Source organism: Zalophus californianus, chromosome X, assembly GCF_009762305.2.
Source record: "Zalophus californianus isolate mZalCal1 chromosome X, mZalCal1.pri.v2, whole genome shotgun sequence".
Lineage (NCBI taxonomy): Eukaryota > Metazoa > Chordata > Mammalia > Carnivora > Otariidae > Zalophus > Zalophus californianus.
In genome coordinates, this window is record NC_045612.1 from 40,762,385 (window position 1) to 40,787,113 (window position 24,729).

The 24,729-nt window shown below is 36.6% G+C and overlaps 1 protein-coding gene across 1 annotated transcript in view; it reads left to right on the top strand.

The window, feature by feature from the left end:
* Positions 1-24,729, top strand: part of NUP62CL (nucleoporin 62 C-terminal like) — a 74,985-nt gene that overhangs the window by 12,517 nt on the left and 37,739 nt on the right. The window contains exons 4-5 of the mRNA XM_035725371.1: positions 19,712-19,816; positions 21,319-21,417. Coding sequence (XP_035581264.1) covers positions 19,759-19,816; positions 21,319-21,417 — 157 coding nt within the window. The 5' untranslated portion in view covers positions 19,712-19,758. The remainder of the gene's footprint in view (positions 1-19,711; positions 19,817-21,318; positions 21,418-24,729) is intronic.

Genomic DNA, 24,729 nt, shown 5'->3' on the forward strand with positions numbered 1-24,729 from the left:
TTTAACTTAGGACTCATTTTTCTTCAGTTCTAGCAAACTCCTTTATTAACTCTTTCAGTATTGTCTCTGCCATTCTATTTTTTTCCTTCTGATATTCTTTCTGGATATATATTGAAGCTCTTCTTTTGTTTTCTTTTAATTCTCTCATTTTTCAGGTCTATAGACTGCTTATTTAGATGTTTTATAATTCGTGTCTGTGAGTTAATTCTCTGGGGCTTTTTCTGACCTTGTGGGACCTAGGAACTGGAGGAGGCACCTCTGTTGTATAATGTCCTGAGCAACCTACTTGGGCCCTGAAGGTTTCATCAGTTCCTTATTTATTTATTTATTTATTTATTTATTTTTAAATAAATTTTTATTGTTATGTTAATCACCATACATTACATCATTAGTTTTTGATGTAGTGTTCCATGATTCACTGTTTGTGCATAACACCCGGTGCTCCACGCAGAATGTGCCTAATCAGTTTTTATGTTAACCTTTTAGCTTGAAGTTTCTACTCCATAAAGATAAATGGAATTTGAGCCATCTATGCCTATCTTCTTCACCAGCTTGGGATTCCTGCATGTTTCCATCGCCTTTTCCATTCTCTTGTAGATCTTTCCCAGATTTAAGCTTCACAAGGCCTCTGCTGATTGAGGAGCTTTACCCTGTGGCCTCAAATCGTACCCATAACCCAGCATATTTCCGGCTGTTAAGGCATATACCTCATTCAGGTCTCCCCCTTGGGCTAAGCAGCTTCAGATTCTGCTTATAGATATGAATTCCTTCTCTCTCTGGCCCCAGAAAAATTGTCTTCTGTCTTCAAAAACTCTGCTTTGTACTTTTAAAGATGTTTTTATGAAGTACTTTTTAACTGATACTTCTAGGAGTTTGGAGTACAAGAGAGTGATTCCAGTGTGGCTTCTGTCCACCATCTTGAATCTAAGGGCTCATTGAGATTTCTAAAGTTTGTTTTCTTTCATTCCTCTCTTACCCACATTTAGGGTCTGGAGTCATAAGTGGGTTTCATTTTGGAGGAATTGGTACCCCTTCAGGTGGGTTCACTTTTGGCTCTGCAAAGACAATAGCCACCACTTCAGCTACCGGGTTTACATTCTCTACACCCGGTGCAAGAGGGTTTAAGTTTGGGAGTCCACCCCAACTGGTTATAAATAAGTACCTCTTCTACTGGCCTGTCATCATTTAGTAATGCAGCTCCCGCTCCACAGACTAAAGGATTCAGCTTTGGAATACCAGTTGTATCAATCCTGCCCCAGAAGGAACTGGGTTTTCTGTAGGGTAAGAGCAGTACCCTTTGATTCTTTTAGTGGTGACAAAGGTAATCATCTCTCAAAGACAAACTTGCCATTTAGAGAATGGAAAGGCTAAAGAAATGGTATGGCATTTCTAAGTCAGCTACTTGGAATTATGCCATTCATTCCCAAGATAGTCTTACAAATTGAAGCCATCTGAGATTTAAGGCACAAGGCACATTGAATTCTGATCTGTGATTTCCCTTCATTTTATATGAGCCATAGGAGGTACTCACTGAGTTTTGGACATAGATCATCTTGAAATCAGGCTACTTGCTTATTAAGTTTCTCTCTCTCTCTCTCTATCTCGGGACATCTTTATCTATTGATCATTGTAATGACCTTGAATATACATTCTTCCCTCCTACATTTCAGAATTTTAAAGGGAGCACTCTTTTCATGCCTTTTTATGTAAATCCAGATGGATCCAGCCATTTCTTTTGTAGCACCTGGTGGTCCAATGAAAGCTGGAGTATTTTCTCTAGAGTTCTCCCTGATTCTGTTAGTTATCTAATAACTTGTAATATTTGGTCATCTTTCCTTCTGTATTGAGATGAAAACCTGTAGAACAGAATCTCATAAACTGCTCATATTTAAAACTTCATTTGGCGGGAGCTACGTTACGTAGCTGCCATTTAATATGTCAGAGAACTATTATATTGATTTGTTTTTCCTTTTTCTATTTAGAATAAATGCACCAAAATTACACTTGTGTAACACTTGCTCTCACAGAACCTTCAGTGATTGATTACAGGGGCTTTGGGGATGGGTACCAAGCAATGTCCCATTACACTGGGTGACAGCATCCAGCCTTTTGCTTTTGGCTCTGCTATTCAGTTTGCATCTGCCACAGGTTTGTCCTTCATCAGTGAAAGTACACCTCAGACTGGGAGGGCCAGTTTCAATGCTGTCTCTGCAGTGGAGAATGCAGCTCAACCAATAGCATTTGCAGGATTACCCCTCACTCCTGCTACTCAGCATCTGGTAGCACAGTTACTACACAGTCAATTGTTCCTTTCAACCTTGGTGGATGGCCCACACAGGTAAGGTTGGAACTCAGCTCTCCAGCGGAGAAGCACAGCATTCAAGACTGATTTTGAGATTCTTTTTTGGATTGCTTCAAATCCAAATATGACTCACTTCTCTTGCTGGAGTTTAATGCTATTGATGAATGTGATAGAAATTAAGTCCAAACTGCTCCTTCTGGTGTTGCAGTTTTAGGTTTAGAACCAAAGAGTGTTTGTTTTGGAAAAAGTTACAACCTTCTGAGAACCCAGCAGTCGAGACAAATCTTCATTTAGTAATGCGAGTTATACTGAAATGTTTTGATCAATTGTTTAATGCTTGTGTTTAGCACATATATTCTTATTCATGGTCTGTTTGTATGTTCTGTTTTCTGTTTTGAAAATAAAATTTATGAAATGAAATTTATCAGGAGGTACAATAGAACAGGAAAGTGTCTTTGGGGGTGATGTAAAATTTTATTTATTTATTTATTTATTTTTAAAGTTTTATTTATTTTTGACAGCGAGAGAGAGAGAGAGAGTGTGTACAAGCAGGGGAAGCAGCAGGCAGAGGGACAGGGAGAAGCAGACACCCCGCTCAGCAGGGAGCCCGATGTGGGTCTCGATCCCAGGACCCTGGGATCATGACCCGAGCCGAAGGCAGACGCTTAACCGTCTGAGCCACCCAGGCACCGTGATGTAAAATTTTAGAGAATATTAATAATGCGATGTCACTTATATGGCATGGCTAGGGAATGGTAAAATATTTTGGCTGGTAGAAACAGCTTACATGTGTGGGTTACCAGTTTCCAAATAATTAAGATTCAGTAAAATACATTTAACCTATATTGAACATTAACGAGAAGGCATTTAGAATCTTGCTAAACCAAAATGCAGTTAGTGAGGAGTTCTGGTTTATAAGCCATATAAACTTGGTTTTAGTTTAGATGCCTCAGCTATTTTAGAACTTGGGAAATGCACTGAGATATTAATACATTTTATTTTATAGTGCATTTTATTAAATTAGATATTCATAGTAATAATTTCAGAGCTTTTGGAAACAACCAAAATGGAAAAAATATTTTCAAAGTTATAGATAACATAGAACTAACTTGTTTATAATTCATGGTAGTGATAATACCAATTTCAATTGGTTGGTATAGCATTGTAGGACATAAAGAGATGAAGTGGAACATTGAAATAATTATGATGCTAAACTATTTGGTCACTACCTTGGGGGGGCATCATTTTAATTGTATAAAAATGAATTTTTAGTGTTAGAAATAATACATATCTGTTATTTAAAACATCTAGGAAATAAATATTTGAGTCTTGGCTCTGTTCATTATTAGTTCTGTGACCTTGGGCAAGTTATTTTAACCTCTCAGTGATTGGTTTACTCATCTCTAAGCACTCAGCACTTACCTCATAGGGTTGTTGTGGGGATTCGATAAGTTAATGTAGGTGAAATGCCTAGAACCTTGTCTAACATGTAATAGGCACTCATAGGTAGCTATCATTGTTATTTCTATGAGAATGTACATTTCCCTACAGTGTTACATATGTTGGATATTATCCTTTTTGTATGTTTGTTTTTTAATTTGATAGCTTAACAGTGGAAATAATATCAGCATTATCTTGATTTACATTTCTTTAATTACTAATAAGATGACTCCTTTTCAAATTATTTATTGAGTAATTGTTTGTGTGTGTGTGTATGTGTGTGTGTGTGTGTGTGTGAGAGAGAGAGAGAGAATTGAATACATTCCTTGTTTGTATCTTTTGCTCAGTTTTCTAATATGGTATTTATCTTTTTCTTGTTGATAATGCAGTTACAGTATCTTAACCCTTTGATATTTGTACAATAAGTATTTTTCCCAGTTTGTTTACATTTAATTTTTTTAAGTTTTATGGATATTAAAAGATCCAATTTTTTTAATTAAACTTTTTATTTTGACATAATTGTAGATTCTCATGCAGTTGTAAGAAGTAGAGATTCCATATACCCTTTGCCCATTTTCTCCTAGTGGTAACATATCACAGCCAGGATGTTGATATGGATAGTCAAGGTATAGACTAGTCCTATCACTACAGGGATCCTTCATTTTGTCCTTTCACAGCAACTGTTCCTATAATTTTGTCATTTCAAAAATGTTAAATAAATGGAATCAGACAATATGAGATATTTTAGGAATGGCTCTTTTTAACTCAGCATAATTTTCCATAGATTCATCCAGATTGTTGTGTGTTATCAGTTGTTTGTTTTATTGATGCATAGTATTCCATGGTATGGATGTACTGCAGTTTATGTAACTGTTTGCCCATGGATGGATATTTGTGTTCTTTCTGCTTTTTGGCTATTATGAATAAAGCTGCTGTGAACATTTATGTACAGGTTTTTGTGAACATAAGTCTTCATTTCTCTTGGATAAGTGCCCAGGAGTACAATTGTTGGATCGTATGGTAGTTGTATATTCCGTCTTATAAGAAACCGCCAAACTGTCTTCCAGAATGGCTGTACCATTTTTTTTAAATTTTTTTATTGTTATGTTAATCACCATATATTACATCATTAGTTTTTGGTGCAGTGTTCCATGATTCATTGTTTGTTCATAACACCCAGTGCTCCATGCAGAACGTGCCCTCCTCAATACCCATCACCAGGCTAACCCATCTCCCTACCCCCCTCCCCTCTAGAACCCTCAGTTTGTTTTTCAGAGTCCATCATCTCTCATGGTTCGTCTCCCCCTCTGACATACTCCCCTTTTCTTCCTCTCCTGTTATCTTCTTCTTTTTCTTTTTTCTTAAAATATGTTGCGTTATTTGTTTCAGAAGTACAGAACTGTGATTCAACAGTCTTGCACAATTCACAGCGCTCACCGTAGCACATACCCTCCCCAATGTCTATCACCCAGCCACCCCATCCCTCCCACCCCCAACCACTCCAGCAACACTCAGTTTCTTTCCTGAGATTAAGAATTCCTCATATCAGTGAGGTCATGTGATACATGTCTTTCTCTGATTGACTTATTTCACTCCAGAATGGCTGTACCATTTTACATACCCATCAGCAAGTATGTGTGATCCAATTTCCCTGCTCTTCACTATCATTTGGTATTATCACTATTTTTCATTTTAGGCATTCTTGCAAATAGTGATATCATATTGTGGTTTTTATTTATATTTCCCTAAGGGCTAATGATGTCGAACATCTTTTCCTGTGCTTATTTGTCATCTGAATATCCAATCTGTTCATGTCATTTAGTCTGAAGAAAAAAGCATTAAAAAATAGTAATGTATTATATGGGTCCTTTTACATAGGGACTTGGGAAATGTCAGTGAATAATAGGGTTTACAAAAGACAGGAAGTGCTGATCAACTGGGATTTTTTTTTTTCTCTTATTGTTAGATTTACACCTAAGTATTTCTCTTTTTTAAAGTGATTGTAAATGGTACTGTATTTTTAATTTCATATTCACTTGCTTATTGCTAGTATGTAGAAATAAAATTGATTTTGTATGTTTACCTTGTATTTATCTTGTATTCTGTGACCTTGCTGAACTTTATTCTAGGAGGGTTTTGTTTTGTTTTGTTTTTTGTAGATTTCTTAGGATTTCTACATAGTCATGTCATCTGAAAATAGGAACAGTTTTCATTTCTTCCTTTCCAATATAGATTTTTTTCCCCTTGCTTTAATGCCGTAGCTAGCAGTTCTAGTACTATATTGGATAAGAGTGATGAGAGCAGGCATCCTTCCTTTTTCCCAATCTTAGGGAGAAACATCTAGTTTCTCATTAAGTATGGTGTTATCTGTAGTTTTTTTATAGATGCCCTTTATCAAGTTGAAGATGTTCCCATCTATTTCTACTTTTTTTTGAGATTTTTACCGTACTGGTGTTGAATTTTGTAAAAGCTTTTTCTTCATTAGTTGATATGGTCATGTGGATCACATTGATTGAATTTTCAAATATTATACCAACCTTGCACCCCTAGAATAAATCCCATTTGGTCGTATTCTATATGCCTTTTATACATTGCTGAATTCTATTTGCTTATATTTTTTGTCTGATTTTTTAAATTCTTTCATTCATATTCATAAGAGATATTGGCCTGCAGTTTTTCTTTTATATATTGTCTGTCTGGTTTTGATCAGGGTATGATACTGGTTTCATAAATTAAGTTGGGAAGTGTTTCTCCTGTTTTATTTTCTGAAAGAAATTCTTTAAACATTTGGTAGAATTCTCCAGTGAAACCATCTGGACCGGGAGATTTGTTTTTTAGTTTTAAAATTATGAATAAATTCCTTAAGTTATAGGGTTACTCAAATTACCTATTTCATATTAGTGACTTGTGGTAGTTTGTATGTTTTGAGATGGACCATTTCTTTGAAATTATCAAATCTGTGGGCATAGTATTATTCTTTTGATGTCTACATGGTGTGTCTTGATATCCTGTTTCATTACTGATATTGGTAATTGTATCTTCTCTGTTTTCTTTTTCAATCTTAGTAGAGGTTTGTTAATTTTATTGATGTTTCAAGAATCAACTCTTTGTATCATTGATTTTTTTCTATTTTTGTTTTCCATTTCATTGATTTTTACTCTTTATTATTTTCTTCTGCTTGCTTTGGGTTTATTTTGCTCTTTTACTAGGTTTTCAGGTGGGAGCATGGATGACTGATTAGAAACTTTTCTTCTATTTTTAATTTTTAAAATTGAGATATAATTGACCTTATATTAGTTTCAGGTATACAACATAATGATTTGATATCTGTATATATTATGAAATGATCACCACAATATGTCTAGTTAACATCCATCACCACACATAGTTACAATTTTTTTTCTTGTGATGAGAACTTTCAGGATTTATTTACTCTCTTAGCAACTTTCAAACATACAGTACAGTATTAAATAGTCACCATGCTGTACACGTTCTTTTCTAATGTGTACATTTACTGCTATAAATTTCCCTGCCAGCACTGCTTTAACTACATCCCACAAATTATGGTATGATGTATTTTCATTTTCATTCAATTCAATGTATTTTTTAAAATTTTTGTTGAGACTTCTTCTTTGACCCATGGGTTATTTCAGTGTGTGTTTAGTTTCCCAATGTTTGGAGATTTTCCTAGTGTTTTCTCTTTTTGATTTCTGATTCCATTCCACTGTAGTTAGAGAATATACTAAATCATATTTAGTTTTTTAAATTAGTTGAAATTTGTTTTATGGCCCAGAATAAGGTCTATCTTGGTATATCTTCCAGGGGCACTTGAAAAGAATGTATACTCTGATTTGTTGGGTGAAGTGTTCTATAAAGGATAATTGTATTCTGATGGTTAGTGGTTTTGATGAGTTCTATATCCTTGTTGATTTTCTGTCTTGTTCTATCAATTGGTAAGAGAGGGGTGTTGGAGTCTCTAACTGGAATAGTGGATTTGTCTATTTCTCCGTTCACTTTTATCAGTTATTGTTTCACATATTTTGAAGCCTGTTCAGTCCTTATATATGATTGCTAAGACTTATTGGGGGATTGACCCTTTATGTAATATCATTATGTAATATGTCCCTATTTGGTAATTTTTTTTTGCTCTGAAGTCTACTTTGTCTGATAATAATATATCCATTCCTACTTAATGTTGTATAGTATTTTTTTCCATCTTTTTATTCTCAGCCTGCCTCTATCATTATTTTTGAAGTGAGTTTCTTATAGACAACATACAGTTGGCTCATGGTTTTTTAATACCCTCTGTCACTCTCACTTTTAATTGGATTATTTAGACCATTAACATTTTCTGTAATTATTGCTATGTTAGGGCTTAAGTCTGCCATTTTATTTTTTGTTTTGTTTATATTTTTCATTCTTCTGTTTTGTTTCCTGCCTTCCTATTGATTACCTGAACATGTTTTAGAATTCCATTTTGGTTTAACTATAGTGTTTTTGAGATTACCTCTTTGTGTAGCTTTTAGTGGTTGCTCTAGGTATTACATATATATATGTGTATATATATGTAATATAACATATATAGTATAGTATATAGTATATATATAATAGTCTACTTGTCATTTTACCTGTTTTTGTGAGGTATAGAAACCTTTCCCAGGGTGCCTGGGTGGCTCAGTTGGTTAAGTGTCTGACTCTTTTGAATCTCAGTGTTGTGAGTTCAAGCCCTGCATTGGGCTCCACTCAGGGCTTGGTGGAGCCTACTTAAAAAAAAAAAAAAAAAAAAAAGAAACCTTTCTCCCTGTATGTCCCTTAATCCACCCTTATTTGTCATGTAATTGTCTTAAAATATTCTGTCTACATACATTTAGAACCACATCAGGCCGGGTTATAATTTTTGCTTCTACCATTAAACAGAATTTTAAGAACTTAAGACAAACAGGAAAACCTATTGTATTTACCCATATTTTTTGCTCTTCTATTTGTTGTTTCTTTCTTCCTGAAGTTCCAAGATTCCTTTCTTTTGTCATTCCCTTTCTGTTGCGAGAACTTCCTTTAGCTGCTCATTTAAGGTGGTCTGTTTGCAAACAAAAAATTCTGAGTTTTCCTTTTCATATCTTAATTTCCTCTTCATTCCTGAAGGATATTTTCACTAGCTATAGGATTCTGGATTGGCATTTCTTTTCTTTCAGTACCTGAAAAATATGGTGATACTTTCTTCTTGCCTCCATGGTTTCTGATGAGAAATCTGTCAATTAAATAGTTTTTTCCCTTATAAGTTAGATGCTGTTTTGTCTTAGTTTTCAGAAGTTTAGTTATTATATATGTCTTGGTGTAGACTTCTATTGTTCTATCATCCATTTCACTGATTTTTGTCTGTCTGCTCTATTCTGCTCTTGAATCCTTCCACTTAGCTTTGTGTTTTGGTTATTGTCTTTTTCAGTTCTCAAATTTCCATCTGGTTCTTTATATCTTCTATTTCTTTGCTGAGGTTTTCTTTTCCTTTCTTTTTCTATTTTTTTTTTTTCTGGTAAGACTTTTTTCATGTGTTTCAAGCAATTTTATAATTTCTTACTGATGCATTTTTATCATGGATGCTTTCAAATCTTTGTCAGTTAATTCTAATGTTTCTGTCATTTTGGTACTGTCATTTTTCACTCAGTTTGAGACCTTTCTGGTTCTTGGTAGGATGAGTGTTTAATTGAAACCTGGACATTTTCTTATTATAGTATGAGACTCTGAATCTGATTTAAGCCTTTTTTTTTCTTTAGCTGATTTTATTTGACATTGCTCTAGCAGGGGAAGAAAGGGGTGCTGCTTCATTACCCTAAGGTAGGAGTAGAACTTCATTTTTCCTCTTGGTCTCCATTGCTACCCAAGGCAAGGGTCTCCTAGTTACTGGTGGGCAAGGGTGGAAGTTCCTGCTCCCAATGTGGTTTCCGGTGTCACTGTAAGGAGAGGGTTCATAAACTGCTGGCAGGGGTGAAAAACCTGGCTCCCTACTTGACCTTCTCTGATACCACTTTGGTGGGGATATTAGGACACCTCATTACAGTCTACATGGGTAGAAGTTTAGGCTCCTTGCTTAGTGTTTAGTGCTTAGTAGGTAGAAAATGAGACCATAGTTTTTTGTTGTGGTCTTTGGTTATACTAGAGTGGTTATTGTCTAAAAGTTTTCTTTCCTATTAGTCAGCCTCTGTCCTTGTCTTTTGTCTACAGGGCAGGCTTTTGTTGGGGCCTTTATGGGAAGGGTCTATATCCATTGGTATTTCTGGGTTGCTAGCATATTCAACCCCAAGCCCGGGAAATACAAAGCAAAAAGAAAACCTCTGGACCCAGTACCGTATCATTCCTTGGGTCTCAAGATCCCTATCTGGTTTGCCTTCTTCTCACCACTTTTCAGGGTCTTCTTAGGTTTGTTTTATATATAATGTTTTAGTTGAATAAGGGTTTTATTTGAATAAGGAAAAGTACATGTATCCCATTTTCCTGGAAGTCCTTAATTTAATTTTTATATTATCACATCTCTTATTCTGAATTTCCCTCTCTCTGGACAAATAGGCCTTTTCCATCTCAAGATTCTTAATTCTTTTTGTACTTCTATTATGGTTTATATTTTTAGGAATCTTTTTTTTCTAAAGGATTAGTGAGTAAAACCATTATATTTCATTAAATAGCCATTCTTTTTCTATTGATTTGAGATGCTGCCTTCCACATACAGCAAATTATTGTATATGATTAGTTCTGCTTCTGGACTTCCTATTCTGTTCTATTGATCTGCCCTTTATTGTTCTAATATCACCATATTAGTTATTGTAGCATGCCCCGCTATCTTGTAGTATAGGACCACCTTTCCCAATCCTATTTAAAAAATTCGTGGTTATTTTCTAGGGCCAACAATTTATTAAAATAGTTGGCGGGGTGCCTGGGTGGCTCAGGCAGTTAACTGTCTGACTTTGGCTCAGGTCATGATCTCAGGGTCCTGGGACTGAGCCCCACGTTGGGCTCCCCACTCAGCAGGGAGTCTGCTTGTCCCTCTGCCCCTGCCCACCCACCCTGCTCATGTCTTTCAAATAAATAAATAAATGAAATCTTTAAAATGGTTGGCATTTTCTTATGTTCTTAAACATCAAGGAATTAAGGCTGATTTGGGTATCCTTCTAGCACTGGATGGAGAAAATTACATTGAACCCTTCCTCTAGTCCAGTGGTTCTCAACTGAAGATGATTTTGCCCCCTCTCCTAGATGATATTTGGCAATGTGTTGTTGAGACTGGGGAGGTACTACTGGCCCTTAGTGGGTAGAGCCTGGGGATGCTGCTTTTGACCTTGAAAATAAAACAGCCAGTTATTTTGCTAGCAAAATGGGTTTGTTTGAATAGCAGAGCAATTGCAATTTGGGACAAGCAAGCTGTGACAAAGCCACAGGCAAATCTGGAGAACAAAAGAGAAGAAAGCTCTTTTATAGAGGAAAAGAGGGAGTTGGTAGGGGCTGTTGTAAACAAAAAGTCCATTGGAATAAATTGGGAGTTTGAAGTGTAGTGGCTTTTCATTGGCTGGGTTGTGACAGTGTCTCATTGGCCAGGCGGTTGCTGAGCCAGGAGAAAATCTTCTTCCTGCTGGGGTAGTAAAACAGTTTTGTTTTTGTTTTTGTTTTTCTTTTCCTTTTGGGCCGGCACAAGGCTGCAACAAGTGGTATGGTGTGAGAGCTCCCCCTTCTGGCCTCCCAACCCCATTTTAAATGAGGTTTCCTTTATTCAGTTTCCCAAGGCAAAATAACCTGCAGTGCATATAGAAGAAAACCTTGTGTCCCCTACATTCAATACCTCTGACACCAAATATGGGGGGGTTCTTCCCACACCAACCAGTTCTCTAACCCTGGACACCAGCTGGTTTTGGTTTCCTACATTCAGTTATGATGCTCATTACCTGGAGTTACCACAGACCACACATTTTAAGGGCTCAGTCCCACAAGACTATCTACTGCTTCAGATACCAATTGTGAGTCCCAGGTTGTCACTTGAACTTCTGACCAACTGCTTAGAAGTTGGAGGTTCCCATGACCCCCTCCTTGGGCCAATAATTTGCTAGAACAGCTCAGAGAACTCTGGAAAACACTTTACTTACAATTACCAGTCTATTATAAATGATACAACTTAGGAACAACCAAATGGAAGAGATGCATAGGGCAAGGTTTGGTGGAGCGGCCCAGATCTTCCATGTCTTCTCCAGGCGTGGTCACCCTTTTAGCACCTCCATGTGTTCACCAACCCAGAAGTTCTCCAAACCCCTTCATTTAGGGTATTGATGGAGGTTCTAGTATGTAGGCATGATTGGTTAAATCATCGGCCAATGGTAATTGAACTCGATCTTCAGCCCCTCCCATTTCCAGAGGTCAGAGGGTGGGGTAAAAGTTCTAACCCTGTCATCACTTGGTTGGTCCCTCTGGTAACCAGTGCTCATTTTTAAGGGCTCTTTAAATGTCACCTTATTAACGTAAATCAGGTGTGGTTGTTAAGGGCTTGTTATGAATGATCAGAGGCTCCTTTCACCTTTATTGCTCCTGGAGCTATTTCAGAAACTGGGGACAAAAACCAAAAATTGTAACAAAAGATGTCCATAACACTTCTTTCACTTTAGGAAATTACAAGTGTTTCAGGATTTGTCCAGGAAAGGGGACACAGACCAAATATGCATTTCTTATTATATTCCAGCATGGGCTAGTCCTCCACAACAAAGAATTACCTTGCCCCAAATGTTGAAAAACCCTGCTCTAGTTCTATGATTAGGAAAATAAGACTCTTAAATCCTTTCCTATTTCAGAGTAAGACTCCTTTAACTTAAAAGCAAATCATATTAAATGGCATTTGCTTCCTTGGTTACCTCTGCATATGTGATTTAAGGTCAGGCCCTGAAATTATGCCAGTACCCTAGACAAATGATCAGGATTTTTAAAATATGGGCATAAATCAAGTGCAAATTCAATTAGCACTAGTGAAGAAGTTTCGATAATATGGCCAGTTATAAATACAAAAATCAATAGCGTTCCCATGTTTAAGCAATAGTAGTTGGTAAATATATATAATGGAAAAAGGTCCCATTAACAATTTCAACCAAAAATTCAAAGTGCCTAGCATTAAACTTTTAAAATGTGCATGACCTAAAGGAAGATAACTCCAAAATTCTACTGAGGAATATAATAGGAGACATGAATAAATGAAGACACCCACTAAATGTGCAGACTCAATATACAAGAATGTCATTTATCTCCACATTAACCTACACATTTAATGTAATTCTTATAAAATCACAATGGGAATTGTTAAAAAAACAAAATTCAACCGAGTAAATTTGAAGATCTAATTGGCTTTTTAAGTGATTCATGAATTGGGCAGCATCCCATCTAGCAAGTAGAGATATGGTCTGAGGAATTGTACAAAATGGAAGGTTTTTATGGGAAGGAGGGTGGGGCAAGAAGTTATTAGCAAAAGAAAAGAAAGGATTGTTTCTGGCCAGACATCTTTTGGGTGGAAGGGAACAGCAGGGTTTTTTTTTTTTTTTTTTATCATGCAGATTACCTCCCTGGTGCTGATCAGGAAATTTCAGATTGATTTTTGAAAGGTCACATTTCTGGAATAGATTGAAATGTAATTAAGTTGTGGTTCCCTGTGGTGGGGGACAAATGACTCCCAAATTGGGCTTGTTTTTTTAAAATGGAATTTTTTTTTGAGGAAGGAAAGGGAAAGAGGGACTTGACTATAGTTGAGTCGAAAGATTAAATGGGGGAATAAATGCATGAGACTAGTCAATTCTTCCCCCCCCCCGCCCAGAGAAAGAAAGTGCACTCGAGCAAGGTGGCAAGGGGCAGTGGGAGAGAGACAAATCTTAAGCAGGCTCCACACCTAGCCCAGCCCAGAGACCAGTGTGGGGGCCCCATCTCATGACCCTGAGATCATGACCTGAGCCAAAGTCAAGAGTTGGTCGCTTAACCGACTGAGCTACCCAGGCACCCCTCAACTCTCTTGTTTTTTAAGGAAAGTAATGATGGAGTACTTGTAGGAAAATACATGAAAATGTATGTTAACTTTATTCTCTTCCTTTAAGTTTAAAATATTGTATAATATAAGAGCACATGAATTCTAGTGCTATAATAATTGAAACTTTCTTGTGGAACAGTGATAGAAAAATTTTAAAGTACAGAAACAAACCTGGGTCTGTGAAGATGGCATTTCAAATCTGTGGGGAGAGAGGATGGGGTAGTGAGTAAATGAATTGCAGTGGCTGGCTAACCAGCTGATTTGGGGGAAAGGGGATGAATTTTTGCCTAAGAAGATCATTAAAAAGAAAACCATGGGTCCAAAATGGTATTATTTAGGTTAAGGCCCCAAGTCAGTACACTAGGGCTTAATACCTAATCTAACTGCAGTTTCAACCTCCCCCAGAAATGTAAATCTTAACTGGTTGGTCAGGAATTTTCTGATAAGCACCAATGAGGTAATCTGTCACATGGGCCCTCTCCATCCCCCAAAAGAAGATGAGGTCATCTGCATAATAAGATTCTCTGCCCTTCCCCCTAAGAGAAGGTGATCTTGCCTGAAACAATTCTCTTTTGCTTATAACTTTCTTGCCCCACCTTCCTACCTATAAAAACCTTCCATTTTTGTATAATTCCTATGAGCTCCCCTCTACTTGCTAGATGGGATGCTTCCGGATTCATGAATTCTTTAATAAAGCCAGTTAGATCTTCAAATTTACTCCATTGAGTTTTGTTTTTTAACAAGATCAACCAAAAGAAATATGGGTGAATTAAAGGTAGAAAATGAAGCCATAAACATTTAAAAAGCACAGGTAAATATGAAAATATGTAAATAATATATCTTGGGTTGGGGAAAGGACCTTTACGTATGTATAATTTAAAAATTTGTAATATGTTCAGTCAGATGGTTCAAAAATTAGACTATACATGGTATACATGGGTATACTGTCCCCCATCTACCCTGTATTACCCCCACCTGCTCCACTCCCTCCATTCAGCTGACCACTGTAATTGTATGTATCCTTCCAGAGTTTCTTCATGGATTTACTAGCAAAAAAAAAAAAAAAATATTCTTAGCCCTCTACCTTTATTTTTTTTTTTTACATAAGTGATAGTATACACAGTGCTCTGTACCTTGCTTTTTAAACTCACAAACCTTACACGCTTACTTTAAACATTTTGGAGATCTTTTCACATCAATCAGTATATAGCCAGCTCCCTCAGTATTTTTTTGTAGCATCATAGAATTCCATGGTCTAGATGTGCTATAATTTATCTAGTCCCTTGCTGGTGGGCATTTAGGTGTTTCTTCATTTGTTAGTACAAACAGTGATGTCATGGCTCTCATTTTACATGTCATTTTACAGGTGTGCAAGTACATCTTTGTGGATAAATTTTGAGAAGAAATATTACTGGTTGAAAAGATAGGTTCCCTTGGAATTTTTCAAACATCAGCACTTGTTTTCTAGAGGGACTATACCCAATTTACACTCCCATTAGGACCCTCAGAGGCTGCTTGTTTGTTGATGGTGTCCTTAATGGAGTGTGTTACTAGTTTTTTATTTCTTCCCATCTGTTTGGTGAAATTGTTCTCAATATAGTTATAATTTGTGACTTTTTTCCTAAAAATGAGGTTGAATACCTTTTATATGTTTAAGAGGGGAAGGCTTTTGAAACATATTATGGAGACATAAACCATAAAGGAAAAAAAATGATGGAAAGATTTGACTACATAAAAAATAAAACCAAAATAAAAAAGACAAATGACAAACTGGAGCTGGGATGTTTTTGCAACATTTTTTTCAGAGAGCAGGGAGGGAGGAGGGCCGGCAGAGGGAGAGCGGGAGAGAGAATTATAAGCAGGCTCCACACCTAGCACGAGCCTGATAGGGCTCCATCTCACAACCCTGAGATCATGACCTGAGCTGAAATCAAGAGTGGTCACTCAACCAACTGAGCCACCCAGGCACCCCACATTTGACTAAATAGCCTTGATATACACTTCAATAGTAAGACAATACTCTAGTGAGAAAATCAGCAGATGACCTAAATAGGCAATTTCGGATGAGGAAATTAAAGTAGCTGTTAAACCCATAGTAAAAATTTAGCCTCACCTGTTGGTAATGAATTATAAATATTAAAACACCTTTGCTGTAAAACTGATCATCTCTTTAAAAGTATACTACATGTGGTGCTTCTTCTAGATGAAACATAGGGATATTCCACAATACACATTTTAGATAGTTGAAGGTATATAGTAGTGTTCCAAATTCCTTCCCAGCATCTCCCTATCCCCCTCACCCCAGTGGCCCTAGATCTTTTGGGTAGCAGAGTCTTACATTATATATTGCCAAGAGTTGTTCAGCAGTTGGATGTAGGCAGCAACAGATTCAAGTGCAGTTACTTATTAAGTACGTTTTTCCTTTTGAAGAGGAAATAGAATGTCATTATGTATTGGAGTCTGGAAAAGGTAGGTTCAATTCAGCAGAAACTTTCACTGAGTACTTATTACCATGTGCTATTTACAGTGATCTATAATGAGGATGAAAAGATAAACTTTGTTTTCAGTTAACCAATGAATCTCGTTTGTGTCTTTATGTACTTCATTTCTTTAGCTTTATTTTTTATATACTCTTTATTTGAAATTTTAAAGCAAGAGGCAGGTAATCTGTTTTCTGAAACTTTATCCCAGACTTCTAGTTATTATTTTTTTAGTTTTATTATTATGTAATTCACCTACCATATAATTTACCCATTTAAAATGTACAATTAATTGGGTTTTTAGTATATTCACTGAGTTGTGCAGTCATTACTGCAGTCAATTTTAGAATATTTTCATCACCCTCAAAGGAAACTCCATACCCATTAGCAGTCACTGTCCATTCCTCCCTGCCCCAGTCAGTCCCTGACAACCAAGAAACTGCTTTCTGGCTCTAGATTCCCCTATTCTGGACACATCATATAAAAGGAGTCATAAAATATGTGCTCTTTTGTGATTAACTTCTCTCATTCCGTGTAATGTTTTTAAGGGCTCATCCATGTTTTAGCATATATCAGTGCTGCTTTTCCTTGTTATGGCCAAATAAAATTCCATTGTATGGATATACCACATTTTATTTATCCATTCATCAGTCGATGTTCATTTGGGTTGTTTCTACCTTTTGCCTGTTATAAGTAATGCTCCTATGAACATTCACGCACATGTTTTTGTGCAGATATATGTTTTAATTTTTCTTGTGTAGATACCTAGGAGTAGAATTACTGGGTCATACAGTAACTCTATGCTTAACACATTGAGGAAGTGTCAGACAGTTTTCCAAAGTGGCTATGCCATCTTACATGCCCATTAGCATTGTATGAGCTCCCCAATTTCTCCACATCCTCACCAACATTTGATATTATCTGGTTTTTTGATTATAGCCATCTGAGTCGGTATGAAGTGGACTCTCATTGTGGTTTCGATTTTCAATTCCCTAATGACTAATGACATTGAGTTTGTTTTCATGTGTTAGATGGCCATTCCTATTAGCAACTTGGCATCTTTCTGACCATTCTTTTGTAGTCGCCTCTCCCTCTGGCCACAGCCTAGAAAGAATCTCTACTTTTAAGGATTTACGTCATTAGATTTTGCTTACCTGGATAATCCAGGATAATCTCCCTATCTCAAGGTACTGAACCTTAATCACATCTGTAAAGGCCTTTTTGTCAAGTAAGGTAATATGTTTGCAGGCTCTGGGTATTAGGAGGCAGCTATCTTTGGGGACCATTTTTCTGTCTACCATACCATGTTAACAATACTAAATCTTCTGATCCACAAACATGAGATCTTTCCATTTATTTAGGATGTCCTTAATTTCTTGTAGTGATGTTTTATATTTTCCTGGGTATAAGTCTTGCACTTCTTTTGTTAGATTTGCTCCTAAGTATTTTTTGAGCAATTATTAGTGGAATGATGTTCTTAATTTCATTTGTGGGTTGTTCATTGTTAGCATATAGAATTGTAATTCATTTTTCTGTGTTGATCTTGAATCCTGCAAATTTGCTGAACTTGTTTAATGTTCTAATAGATTTTTTTTTTTGTGGCTCCCTTAGAGATTTCTGTTTTCATGATCAAGTCACCTGTGAATAGAAATAAGTTTATTTCTTCCTTTTTGACCTGGATGCCATTTATTTTGTTTTCTTGCCTAATTGTTCTGGTTAGAACTTCCAATGTATTGTTGGGAAAAGCAGACATCCTTGATTTGTTCTTGATGATAGTGGGAGAGTATGCAGTCTTTCACCATTAAATACGACGTTAGCTGTGGGTTTTTCATAAATGCCCTTTATCATGTTGAAGACGTTCCCTTCTCTTCATAGTTTGTTGAGCATTTTCATCATGAAGCTGTGTTCAATTTTCTCAAATCCTTTTTCTACTTCTATTGTGATGATCCTGTTTTTTTCACATAATATCATAATCGATGTATAAATCACATATCTTAAAATTCACCCTTTTAAAATGTGCAATTCAGTGTTTTTAAAAAGTATTCACAGAGTGTGCAACCATAACCACTATATAATTCCAGAATATTTTCATCACCCCCAAAAGAAACCTGGTACCCATTAGCAGTCACTCCCTATTACCCCCTCCTCCCAGCTCCTAGCATCCACTAATCTGTCTATGGATTTGCCTGTTCTGGACATATTCTGGACATTTCATATAAATTGAATCATACAATATGTAGCCTTTTGTGTCTGGCTTCTTTCATTTAGGGTATATTTTCAAGATTCATGCAGGGTGTAGCATGTATGAATACTTGATTCTTCTGATCTCAGGAGGAGGACTCTTCAACTTCCTCTTTCCCTAGTTACCCCTGGTAAACTAGCTGACCTACAGCCTAAACTTTTACTCTCATGAAACTACTTGCTTCCTTTTAATTGCTTAGCACCAAAATCTCCTTTTTTTTTTTTTTTTTTTTTTTGAGAGAGAGAGTCCTTTGGCTTGAATTTCCTCACACTCCTTTTCAAAAAAGGCAATACTTTTGGGTATAGCTTGGGAGCTCTCTGTTTTTATGGGCCTCCTTTACCCCTGGGCAAAACCTTTGAAACAGTGCTGTGGGTGCTGTATAGGGCTAGTTTCCTCTGACCCTTTTGCTTATTGCTTCAGGCATGGAACCTCAGCCCTATAAGTGAGCTGGGACAAGGAAGTCAGGGTAGGGGTGATGGGGCCCCCATATTCTTAACCTGTTGGGCCTGGTGTAGAGCCTCTGCCCTATGAATGAGGGCTGACTAAAGGAAGGGAGTCCCTCAACTCTTGGCTGTACTCACCAGGAATTTCAACACGTTAACACTATGTGGTGGAGGTGATTTGCTGGCTGCTTGCCTTTCCCAATGAAATACTGTATCCCTTGGTTGGGAGCTGGGGCCAGTGTTATTGGCCACTCCGGCCTGGAGTGTGGCTTCTTTCAAGATGAGCAGGGGGATAGAGGGAATGAAGGGAGTGTGTTGTGGTTCATATGCTAGACTCTCATTGGTATAACAGTCTCAGCAGATTTCCTTGAATAAATGTTCTTTATTTGCTGTATATATTTTGGACGATTTCCTGAGATTTAAGATTGTTTTCTATACCAGTTATGGTTGTTTCACTGGGGAATAGGTCCCCAGGACTTCTTATGCTGCAGTTCTAGAAGTAGATCCCCCTTTTACGTTACCTTTTCAGTAAAGTAGAATTTCTTTGTTATGATGGTGCTAGAAGGCTGACTACACTAAGCAGTACTGATAAACTATTTTTTTAAAATCAGGCTTTTATTATGTTTTATTTGTTAGATCTCAGTGTATCTGATTTTCCTTGCTTTGTTTCAATTTCTCTATATAAATGAACCTTGTTATAATGGTGTTTTATTTTTAAAAAATTGTTCTTTGGTGACATATTTTTCTGCTTGTTACTTTGATTTTTAGGTTTGGCTTCAGCATCGACTGCTGACGCCACTACTTGTTCAAGCACCATGCTGTTTACTTCAATGTCAAACGCTTCTACTTCTGCTGCTGCTACTGGGCTCTCTTGTAAGTTGCTGGTTGCAAAGAAAATACCATTATTTCGCATCAGGCCACTTAACTCAATTTGCCAATATAAGCTATGGATCTCTTGCATCTCATAAATTATCATTATGCTCGAACCCATCTGTAACTGCTGCTATCAATAGTAGCTTTGCTTAAGAACATAATTGTCATGGCTTCAGCTGTGAATTTTATGTTAACATGATTATTCCAGCTTAAAGTGATAATTTTAAGCATTTAATTCATTAACATTGTAATGTTTTGAAACAACTTCTTGAAGCTAATGGGAATAGGAAGAGTGGGAGTTTTGCCAAGTATATCTGATAGGAAGAAGTCTTATTATCCATGTGAATAAGATAAAATGGGAATTAAATGTTGGAGCCTTGCTATCATGTATTCTTCTAGATAGACCAGGTTTGTGGTCCTTACATTTTACCTGTCGGAAGTGATGGATGACAAAAGGACCAGTATGAGGTCTTAATTGACACCGTGTATTGCCTTGTGGCTTCTCTCCTTGAAGAGGAACATCTGGATGCGTTGAGCTGAGAAGTGGGATATTAATTATCTTATAACCCCAACTTCTTTGCTATGTATCTTCCATTAGTACAATAACAGCAAATGTTGAGCAATTCTTTCTTACAGGTCCATATAAGCTGACTCTGCTTTTGAGATATCTTCACAGTGCCATGACATTTATCATTAGACTTTGTTATTGTAACCCTAGCTGTAATATGGTTCCCCCACAGGCCTATTATAGCCAGATTGTCACCATTCCTGGGAATAAAACTTGCCAGGAATTGCTCATGCCTAGTTCAGGGTAAAAAATAGTGGTCTGTTATCCCTATCCTCTTGTGAAGCTGGAATAGGCAAACATTAGTTAAAATTGCTGGTTACCACTTGAGTTGTATTTTCTACCAAATAGACTTCCAGTTTTGAGACACGACTGGGATTCTGGAAGCCTTTTGATATATGTAAGCAACTACAAACAACAGATTTCGTGAATATGACCACATCTGAGGTTGGAAGTTATAATTGTTGAACGCATTCCATTTTCAATCAAAGACTTGCCCTCTGACCTTTGAAAGACTTGTTTTCATTCCTGTCTTTGATGTCCTTGCCTACCAAATGAAAAGAAATCTCACCCATAGTATTTGTAAAATTAACTTTAATGCGGTAAAACTTACATATAAAATTAACTTATTTTAAGTATACAATTCAGTGATTCTAATAAGATTACTGAATTGCGTAACTACCGCTAAAACTGTAATCCAGTTTTAGAACACTTTTGTCATCCAAATAAGATCTCTCAGGCCCAGACAACTACTAATATATTTTCTGTCTCCATAGATTTGCCTTTTCTGGACATTTCTTATAAATGGATTGACTGTAGGTTTTTGGAGTTTAGCCAAAAGTTTCTAAAGGACTCTTCAGATCAAAGAAACTCTATCTAAATTACTCACTGTTTTTAAATTAAAGTGTAAAAGGTAATATTATGTTATTCTCTGCAGTTGGCACTCCAGCAACTTCGACTGGAACATTTGGTGGCATAACTTTGGGATTTGGATTAAAATTCCCTGGAGCAGATGGAGCAGCTCATACTGCTTCTAGTAAGATTTGAGAATTATTGGGGTGTGTGATGTGTTTGGATGCTCAGTGGAAATGTGCTGTGTAACAAGCAGTAAAAGTGTAGTATTCCATAGGTTTTAGGACTGTTTAAATAAGTTATGATCATTTCATTGGAGTATGCAAAAGGTTCACCAAAAGTGATGATTGCCAAAGTGTAGTGAGACATTTGATACCAATGAAGCTACTTCTTTGAGATGACCGTAATCAACACTGCTACCAAATTCTTGTCAACTTTTAAATTTAAGAATTTTTATTATTGATCATAGTGTCTACATTGACCCAATACATTGGGATTGATAGTTCTTTTTCCTTAAAACTTAAGTTTTGACCTGTATTAAAGTTGACCCTATCCTAAAGCTGATTATAGGAATTTCCATCCTAAATCTGTTTCTGCCAGTTAAGAGCTAGTTAGGTTGTAGGTTGAAGAGAACTTGGCTAGTCATAGCCTTATATCTTATGGTGAGTTGGGTGGTTAGGGGTCAGTTGCTACTTAAACCTACCATTTAAGTCAGACTCCATTCTAAGAAAGTCTTATTTGTTTTATTTTAAAAGTTTACATAAGGCTGAACAAATCTTTCCTCAAACCTGGTATAAATTAAAAGTCACTCCTTTTTAAATTTAAAGTAATTATTCCTAAACAGAGATTCCACCATCTATTTATGTATTCTTTTGCATGACTGATGCTTAACTGAGTTTCTGCTGTGTACTAGGCAACTGGCCAACCTATGAGAATTGTGAAGAGTGTGTCTTGAGGACTTTACAGGTCACCATATTTGCAAATACCGTATCCCATAATTCCCCCCGTAAAATGCTGAACAAAGAACTGATTCTTTCAGCCCTGGGTTGAGTCACTGAAATATGAATTGACAGGCTCTTTGGTGACTCTGCCATAACCCATCCCCTCCCCAGCTAGGTCTCAAATTCCTTCCTGCAAACTGGTACCTCTGCTACTAAGCCATCCCTCCTGGCCATTCCATCTACCATTACCTTATATACCCATCTCCTCATCAGATGTATCTCAACTTGACACCCTTAACCCAGCGTTGGTTTTTTTCCCCTACTCACCTTTCCTTCTCCCCAAGCATATTTACTTGCTCAGACTCTTCACCTCACAAATCAGCCTTGTAGGGCAGCTTTCAAGTGTCTGTGTCTGCAGATTTATTGTCATTTGGGATTATTCTCTGCCCTAAGTATAATCAGCAAGTTTTAAGAGACGCTTGCTTGTTATCAGTCTTATATCTTTTGTATGGAAAATGTTTGCTTGGATAGGAAAATTGGGTAGTAGGATGTTTTAAAGGATGTTTTCACTATTTTATATTACGATCTTTAAGACCATCTGAATGAGATTTATTTAAATGCAAATGTGGCATGCAGTTATTTTGTATTATTTATAGAACTGTGCTTCCTTTTTACTACACAGATAATGTAGAGTTGACTGTATTTAGTTTAGACCAAAGTCATAACTTGCAAAATCAAACTGTGAGGGGAAACTTTCGTTCTTAAATCCATTGCTTTTTTGGTATTAATTGAAATACTGTTGTTATTTGAGTATTATCTCCTATGCCAGAGCTAATTTATACCTTTTTAAAATACTGTAAAAAATAAAGAACAAAGATAAATACTGTTTAAAAAGGTTAAAATAATCATACCATTTTTTTATGACTCAAGATTCTTTTATGTTTAGTCTGACAGATAATTAATTTCCTAAAGGTATTTTTCATCTTTGTGGAGATATTTTGGTAGTGATGGTAGTTGCTTTTTTTTATTATGAAAATCATACACACATGTATATATAATATATACATATTTCACTGTCTCTAGAGTGAACAGTTTGGTGTTTATCTTTCCAGCCTTTTTTTCCAAACACATATAAACATATATTGAATTTATTTGTTTTACAAAAATGGGATCATTATAAATATACACACATGTAATCCTAGAATCTGCTGTTTTCTTATATGTCATCTTTGCACATCTGTCCATGCTAGGAAATACAGATTACTTAAAAAAAAAAAAACAAAAAAACAACTTTGAGTGAAGAAAAGCTTTATAAGAAGGACTCTTTCTTTTTCTTAATTGTTTTTCTGTTTTCTGTCTTGAATGTAGTAGTTACACAGTGTTTGAATGAATTAATCAATAAAGGAGGGGTCTCCATAGTGTGATTAAGTTTCAGTATTTCTGGAGGAAGGGTTTCTTTTCAGATAAGATTTTTATTCTCTGATGAAGATTGTGATGACATAGGATTGTAAAGAATGCCACGTGGGATCCAATCTGTAATCTTCCCAGTGTTTTGAGTGATAAATGACCCCAGGGAATCCTTTGTGACTGGGTATGCTCTTTCCCTGTGGTGTTCATTCCACCCTCACAAAGGCTAACCCAAAGAATTAGGGAATTCTTGTAAGGATTCTTGTGGCCAAAAGGGAAATGGAATCTTTTGGAAATCTAACACAGGTATTATCATGGCACTGAACTTTAAAGAAATTGGAATTTAAGAGTTGTTCTAAAGGCAGCTTTAGGGACCTAAATCTATTGCATAAACATAATTCTGCTCTTCTCCCTTAGTCTTCTCTTTTCTGACTTCCCATTGGTTTTCTTACCTCTTTTTCTACCTTACTATTTTAGCTTATTCTTTTTTTTTAAGATTGTATTTATTTGAGAGAGAGTGCATGCGCGAGCACAAGCACGAGGGTGGGCAGGGCAGAGGGAGAGGGAGAAGCAGACTCCCCGCCAAGCAGGGAGCCTGATGTGGCTGGATCCCAGGACCCTGAGATCATGACCTGAGCTGAAGGTAGAAGGCACGCACTTAACCGACTGAGCCACCCAGGTGCCCCTTAGCTTATTCTTAATTTTGACTTGCTCAGACTCCTTAATTCTACTTCGTATCTGTCCTCTGTTGGTTCTTTCAACTCCCCCTGCCTATTGTCCGATTCTTTCTACACATTTGGGAATATTTCCAAATTTCTGCTTACAGTCTGATTCCATATTTCTGGAAATATTTCCCTATTTCTACCTATAGTCTGATTCTTTCCATAGTTCTAAATTTTTGAAAATGAGATTCTGACCTATTTTATCCCTGCTTGGCTAGAGCTATCTATACCAGACCCTTGTATAGGCTGCCAGTAGTATATGAAATGGATACCATACTTTGGATGCCCACCCTTGTCCCAATCAACTGTAAACTAGGAGCAAAGGACAGAATTATTGGAATAAAGAAAGAGTATCTGAGCTTGATCCCTCAGCAGGAATGGAGTAGGCCAGTTTCCCTCAGTATAGGCTGTGCATGTTTTGGCAGG